Source organism: Haliotis rubra, unplaced genomic scaffold (genome assembly GCF_003918875.1).
Source record: "Haliotis rubra isolate DU_JTF1 unplaced genomic scaffold, ASM391887v1 Scf8, whole genome shotgun sequence".
Classification (NCBI taxonomy): domain Eukaryota; kingdom Metazoa; phylum Mollusca; class Gastropoda; order Lepetellida; family Haliotidae; genus Haliotis; species Haliotis rubra.
The window spans coordinates 2,635,093-2,642,934 of NW_025767523.1; the positions used below are offsets into that span (position 1 = coordinate 2,635,093).

The following is a 7,842-nucleotide window of genomic DNA, read 5'->3' on the forward strand; positions in this document are numbered from 1 at the left end:
GTAATTATGTCTCTATCGACACCGAATATACAGTCAACATGGGTGTGTAATTATGTCTCTCTCGACACCGAATATACAGTCAACATGGGTGTGTAATAATGTCTCTATCGACACCGAATATACAGTCAACATGAGTGTGTAATTATGTCTCTCTCGACACCGAATATACAGTCAACATGAGTGTTGTCTCTATCGACACCGGCTATACAGTCAACATGCAGTTCTGCTGTGTAGACACTTCTAATATTTGTCTTGACTCATTTATCCTTACCCTTCAATAACCACATTTATCAAATATAAAAATTAACACATTAGGTGAGCTACAGAACATTGTGGTTCTGCTTGCACCTTACCCAAGAATATGTTTTCAAAACCAATGGCATTTTGGACATGATGTGTTAGACCTACATTTTACAACACAACAAAGCATATTTGAAAAAACTGCTTTATTTCATGACCTTATATCACATACAACTTCTATATACACAATATATACAACCCAAACATTAACAAACCCGTATTGGTGTGATACAAAAACACACATTACCCCAGTCATTCAACCTGCCAATAGCAGAAATAATGCTGCAGACTTAATTCAGCACAATTCCTCGCATTCAAGTAAAGAGTTCAACACTCTTGCACGCCCTGATAACTTGCATGCATGCAAACCTTCGCATCTAAATATGCGAGTAACGTTGACTTTGTCCAAAACGGTAGAACAGAACAAGAATGGAAAATATAGAAAAACACTAAAAAGATTGAAATTTGTGACCACATATCTGAAACACACTGAAAACACTTAGTGGAAGAGGAAGAAACAGCAATTGGAAACGATAAGATGTCTATATCGTTACATGTTTCTATTCCTTTGGAGCTGTTTACCATTTGACACTTCAGAGCGCTGGAACATCAAAAGTCACAATAAGGAAGCAGACAGAGATAGGATTCGGACTATTTTTCGTGTCTCCAGGCTACCAACACAGTTGTAAATACTTGTATTCATTAAGCTGTATTTCTCAGTGATCTTGTCACCATTTAGTTTATTGTGAATCTGAGTTGTAAACACAATCTGATCCCTGGTAAGTGCGGATTGGTTTGTTGTAGAATGTTGTGAATCCCTGTTCACTGAGGTATTTGAGCACTTCAGCCTCGTACTGGGTTTGGAAAACCTGCCGGTCACGTGCCAGTACGAACAGGGTCCCTTCGATGTTGTCACTGACGATGCTGTACTGGTATTGCTTGTTTGCGCCGAATGTAGGTGGGCCCAGTTTCAGCACCCAGTCTGAAAGAGAGGGATTCATCCATTCAAGTCATTGTTGCCTGTCCGTTATATGATAAATTGACATGGTAAAAGATTGAAGATTACACAATTTAGAAATTTTAATGGGTGAAACGAAACGAGGACGTTCTGTACGATTTTTAGCAAAACAGGGGTTTTCATTAACGCCGAACCTGATAATAACGCTGAGATAAATGGCAGTTGATTGTACAAATACATTACATATAGCTTCAACGTTTTCGCAAACAATGTGTGGTTTTGTTTCTGTGCAATGCTGTTCAAGTCCTGTCGAATTTCGATGTAAGTGTCAGAAAAGAGATCCAATCCAAACTAATATCTTTGATAGGATTTATAAACATTCGAAGAGAGAAAGAGCCACGGACTCTGTCTTATCCAATAAATAAAGGCTCTATCTAACAGACATGTGACGTTGCCTGTTATTGTTTTCAGGTGAGGGCGGTGGAGTAGCCTAATGGTTGAAGCGTTGGCTCGTCACGCCGAGGACCCGGGTTCGAATCCCCACATGGGTACAATGTGTGAAGCCCATTTCTGGTGTCCCCCGCCGTGATGTTGCTGGAATATTGCTAAAAGCGCCGTAAAACTCAGTCAGTCAGTCAGTCAGTTTTCAGGTGAACTTTATCTCGCGATAATGTAATGTCAAAGGTCATCTATCTATCACGTGATACTTTTAAAGGTTAAGCGGAATGAGGTCAAGACTGTTGGTTTCCAATGGCAACGCGCATGTACTGTGAGGCTGGTTGTACTGGCCTTATCTTTGTGTTATAGTCCTCTGAAATACCATGTTGCAGTTTATGACTTATACCCCACACAGTATTTTGACATTGAGCCGGCCAGTCCCTGTTTTATCCTCTCACTAGAGAACGCCAGAGTAACAACAAGTACCATCGTTTAACGTCTTTTGGCAATACGTGGCCAGGGGATCGAACAACCGATCTTCTGTTCACGGTGAAAATCTTTCGACTAGACAAGACTATGTTTCAGTATAGGATCTTAGAGATCTTGGGCTTACGAGAGCTTTGTGAAACGGGACCCAGACTCGATTTATTGCAGATGACAGGAAGTGAATTATACTTACATGGGGCTGCGAAAGGGACTGTTTCAAGAGTAACCTTCAGCTGTCCGACAGTTGCAGTCTTGTTGACGAAACCGTGGATGACCTTGAGGTGACCAGTAGGGCTGCTAACTCGCTCTGAGTTAAGGACGGTGATGCGACCGTCACCACTGAGGCCATCTTAAATAGAGAACTGGGAATACAGTCTGCAATATGCATGCTCTATCGCGTGAGATCTCCGTGTTTGACAATATGGAAACTAAACTAGTGATTGATAGACTGAGTAACGATCCGCGACGTCAGGCATCCATGACACACAATTGACCAGGTCAATTGTACATATGGTGTTTATTGGGCTTGTTCGCGTAATCCAAATGACCTTTTTTAAAAATATACTGAGAGAAACAAATAAAGCATCACAGGAAAATTCAAGTGTTCCTCTATTATTTTCCATCACTACTGTGCTATTTTCATCACTACTGTGCTATTCAAAGCGGGTGATGAAAACGGGAAAATATCAAAGGAACGCTTGAATTTTCCGATGGTCCTATATTTGTTTCTCTCACTATATATAATTCGCTGAAAACAATGTTTCTGCTTCTCCAGTTGCAAAACTGAGTTTTTAACTAAAATAACACATTTTCATCCGTCCATTATTGTTTGCTGGCACTGCCTCTGAAAAAAAAGCTCAATCATTTTGCACAACACACTTTTTAGGACATCCAGTATGTTCAAAGAAATTGTTATTTGTAAAATGTTTGAGACGAGTATTCTCGCACGCACACACGCACGCACTTCTGCAGGTATTTTTTCAGTTGAACTTACAGTCCGCCGTCACACATTTCGCTCCCTGTTCAAACCATTTCCCCACTGACTCGCTGGACCACATCTGTAACACAAACATGCACATCACGAGTGATTTAGTGAGTGAATAATTAACGCCGGAACGTTTCAGGTGTATCACTGCTGCCTCTAATGAAGATTTTTGTTGAGGTCCCCATTGTTTTAAAATGTATAGGACCTGTGTCATGTTATTCATTATGAACACGTGCTCATTTTTCATCTCAACAGAAGGAAATGCACTGCATTCTTCGGACGCTTAATATGGTGAGAAAAAATGCGCAGCATGTATTTAATGTTCCAGTGTTACCGATGCTCGAATATTTTTTAGAGCTTCCCCCTTTCGAGCTAAGTCAAATGGTTGTTTCCTAATATCAGTCCCAGTATTATCTGATCCAAAGTATATTATATTCCGGTTGCAATCATATGGTCAAATGTTCCTGGGTGAGGCGTCAAAGAACTTTAATTTGGGTGGAGTTTGAGCCCCATTTGCAAACGTTTTGGTAGTTTTGTTGGATCCACTAACCTAAACTGTCGAAACTGAAGCGCATTTAAGTGAACTAATTACACTGCATAATACATGAAAGAACATATAAACAGTATACCCCCAAAACAATGTCATTGTCTTACCTGATACCACCGACCAAGATACTTGGCATCTTCAAGCTGTGTGACGGTGGGGGAGCTTTGTGTACGAATGTATCGAGGACAAACCCTGACGCTGTGACGAACAGAGCGGAGACTACAAATAAGGCTGTCATGTCGGCTTGTGTTGAGATCGTGAGACTTCTACGATGGAATCGTTGGCCTGTGTTCTCTTATACCCTCGCGATGATGGTTATAAAACCGGCACGTTTTTATCCTCGTGATATAGGACAATCCCTCAGTGTCTTATCTTTACATGATAGATTATATATTAATCACGTGTGAGAACCCGTCAATACGATGCACGACGTAATTGGCAAAGTTTTGAAAAAATATGTCCCAAATCTAGATTGGGTATTTTGATAAGTGAGTGAGTGGGTTGGGTTTAACACCGCCTTGGACAGTACTTCAGTTATGTCACTGCTTGCCAGCTTAGGTAAGCTTTGTTGTTTATTGTTTTTTGTTGTTTAACGTCACACTTAGCAACATTACAGCTGTATGGCTACATAGTCGAGTCTGGACCAGGCATTCCAGTGATCAACAGCATGAGCATTGATCTACGCAAATACAATACGATGACATGTGTCAACCAAGTCAGCGAGCCTCACCACCTGATCCCGTCAGTCGCCTCTTACGACAAGCATGGGTTACTGAAGACCAATTCTAACCCGGATCTTCACGAGTTGCGTGAGTGCGTGCATGAGTTTAGTTTTACGCCGCTTCTAGCAATATTCTAGCAATATCACGGCGGGGGACACCAGAAATGGGCTTCACACATTGTTTGTGTCGCGTGTAATATGCGGAATTGCCCAATCCGCGAATTACGCAAAGGTATTGCCACATTCCCGTCAACCGCCATCCTGAATTTAGTTTGTTTCTATACAAATCCAATGAGAGGCCCGGGAACCAGGATGGTCAACCGCGACCTTATTTGCTTAATCTGCGGATTGCGCACGCCTCACTGCGTAATCCCTTAGAATGAGCTAGAAATGTTTTGATAATCAGAGAGGCATATTAAAACACGATGATACGCAATTTATTATAACATTTAAAATATCATATGTAGCTGATAAGCTACATCGGCTGCACTCTTAAACTTTAGTGGTCTTAATATGCAAAACTTCGTCATTTGATCTTGACCAGTTTCTTGCTTGCACATCAGTCAGATCAATCTGACAGCGAGACTGAAATGTTTCAGGCAGAATTGGTTTCACTATGCGACACCTTTTGGTGTTTTTTGTCTGTTCAACTGACAGTTTTCACAGACAGATGTGAAATATCTCACCTGCTCACGAGTCACATTAAAAAACTTCTTACTTAGTTCATGTAATGTCCTCTTTTCGCCTCCATGTCCACATGACAGATGAGTATCATTTATCACGCAATATAGGTATTCAATCTGAACGAAATATTTAGGAGATTCCTCTTTTCCCTTCTTTATCAAGCGCTTAATCCCGGCAACTTCAATTACAGCAAACTTTTGATAACTCTGTATTCGCGCTTTTACTTTGTTACTTTGTCTTTGGCGGAAGAAACGTCCTTTATAACTTCTTCATATTTTACTTCTTGCAAATACAGAGAATGTACCACTGTTGATTAAACTTTCAAATCTAATTTTGTCTTCCATCTCAGTGCAACTGTCGGTCGACTACTGGGAGACAAACTATGGAACACTAATCATTGTCTAAAAACACAAGCTCAACTAGGTTTCTAAATACACAAACTCAGCTTGCTCAATCTGTGGGAATACGCAGATTATTTAACTGCTCAATCCACAGGAATGAGCAGTACTAATTGCGTAATGACAGGGTTTGGGCAAAGGGTCGCCCATTCTCGGGGATATACATGTGGATAATCGAACCCGTATCTTCGGCGTGACGAGCGAACGCTTTACCCACTAGGCTATCCCACCTCCCCTTCGCGGGTTGAACAAGTAGTACAACCAGAAATTATTGAGAATTTAAAGATTGTATTATTTTTTTTAACTCATTACTTACGTATTAAATGTGAATATTAGCAGAACATAACTCCAGATTCAAAGACAGGTGAACAGTTAGTATTTTGTCAAGTCACCATGGGCAGCAATGTAGGCTTCAATGCGGCGGGGCATACTACTGATCTAAGAAGTTAGAAAGTCGTGGTCCATGCTGTCCCAATCTCGGACCACCTCTTCTTTCATTTCAGCAATATTTGTCAGATTTTTCTTATTGAGACTTTCCTTCATAAGACCCCAAACACTTTCTATTGAATTTAGGTCAGGGCTATAGCTTGGCATATCTAATAATGTCATATTTTGGGTCCGAAACCAGGCCTGTGAATGCTTTGAACGATGTTTTGGGTCGTTGTCCTGCTGGAAAATCCAAACATTTCCATAGAACACGTAAGCAGATGGAAGTAAATGTCCCTCGAGAATATCTATGTATCGCTCACTGTTCATATTCCCTTCAAATACACAGTGGGGCGTTGCCCCTAACACAGATATGCCACATGTTCAATTTCGGACTGTACTTTGGGCACTGATACAAGGGTTTTTCAGTTTGTTTGGTCCAGAATTTCAGCGTATTAGGAAACAGCCACACAGACCTTTCATCCGAGAAAATCACATTGTCCCAGTTAAAATTTCTATGCTGTAAGCACCAGTTCAACCTTCGCTCTTTTTGATCAGGTTTCATGATCGGTGATGGAATTCCTCGACTTTTCTGCCAACCCATTGCATGCAGCTCATTCTAATTGTCTCCTTACAGACAGCCACAGTTCCTCTATCAATCATATCCAGCCTTAAGTTGTCTGAACTCCTTCGTTTGTTTTTAGAAACTAGAATACCAAGCCGCCTCCTGTCACCAACAGTCAATTTTCTGGGCCTACCTGCGCCTCCCTGGTGCTCAATGCCATTTCCATTTGCAATATTTTTCAAAACACGATAAACAGTGGACAAAGGGATGCCTGTTCTACTTGAAATCACTTGAGCTGATCTGATGTCCTTGTTATAATACACTAAAATCAATTTCTTCTTCTCTATATCATCCATACTGAGGATCACTGAAAATGTCGTCTGCTAGCAAGTAAACAAAGGGGAATAACTCTTCACAATCTAATGAAAAAGGATTAACGGAGTTGTCTCTCCTGAATGAAGCCAAGCACTTGATAGCTGGTCAAGGTTGTTTATACTAGAAATCCACTCCAGCTATCATTGCTAATTAATCTCATCAGCCATGTATATTTTGTTTCTGCCTCTAGGACCATTGGCTTCCTCCTACTGACACTACATTATTACCACCGTGCCTTGTTGTTGTTAATCCCCTTGATTCATACCTACATGTTGTTATTACTTAATCCCTGTTCATGTATATAAGTCTGTTCTGTGCTGTAGTACTTCACTCTTGCTTGACAACGGTATAAGAATCCCTACCGAAACGTCGCATCATATATAATAAAAGAAGTTGTTATCCATAAACAATCTTACTTTCTTATATTGTAGGGGTTGAAAGCTTCGTTATCGCAATACATTCTACTGTGCGTGTATGCTCACACACGTTCCCTTCCATCCTGAAGTTGCTACGGTATTGCCCTTAAGCCTTCCATACTTGCATCTGTGTTAAGAATAAAAGATTTTGTGCAATAGCTGCCGAGACGAGACGGTGATAAATTAAGGTTTCAAAAGTTTCCCGTTCACCACTTTTCTATTCCAAGTCAATATCCGATTTTCTTTTCTTTCTGGAAATTTCCAATAAGTAAATAACACAAAGGTCCTTTCATGGGTTCTTGACATATGTAATGCCTCCATTTTCTCTTGGTCCGTTTCTACACAATGAACGTAAGCAGGGAGCAACGAAATTATACAAATATGACAAACTGAGACAAAACATGAAATGTGAATTTACGTATATGTTCAAGTGAACAACTGTTAGCTCGGCTTGTATCCGTACCTAAAGTGTTATAAGTAGCTGGTAGTTACTGGTTATATTATCTGGACTTGTGGTTTGCTGACCACACATTTGACTCACAT

At 40.5% G+C, this 7,842-nt stretch overlaps 1 protein-coding gene across 1 annotated transcript; it reads right to left on the reverse strand.

Annotated features, from left to right (window-relative positions):
• Positions 1-1,040: 1,040 nt before the first annotated feature.
• LOC124261488 (temperature-induced lipocalin-1-like) lies at positions 1,041-4,695 on the reverse strand. The gene is made up of 5 exons (XM_046695809.1): positions 4,646-4,695; positions 3,822-3,912; positions 3,177-3,240; positions 2,376-2,531; positions 1,041-1,282 (listed from the first exon to the last, which is right to left on the reverse strand). Exons 1-5 carry the CDS (start codon positions 4,693-4,695, stop codon positions 1,041-1,043), a joined length of 603 nt encoding a protein of 200 aa, XP_046551765.1.
• Positions 4,696-7,842: the final 3,147 nt, after the last annotated feature.

What these genes read in the sequence shown, in the direction of transcription:
- LOC124261488 (XM_046695809.1), bottom strand. Translation starts at nt 4,695, where the DNA reads ATGGCGGTTGACGGGAATGTGGCAATACCTTTGCGTAATTCGCGGATT. An exon ending in TTGCGTAATTCGCGGATTGG is followed by an intron (nt 3,913 to 4,645) that starts GCAATTCCGCAT and finishes TGTTCGTCACAG; the next exon opens with CGTCAGGGTTTGTCCTCGAT. An exon ending in ATCTTGGTCGGTGGTATCAG is followed by an intron (nt 3,241 to 3,821) that starts GTAAGACAATGA and finishes TTTGTGTTACAG; the next exon opens with ATGTGGTCCAGCGAGTCAGT.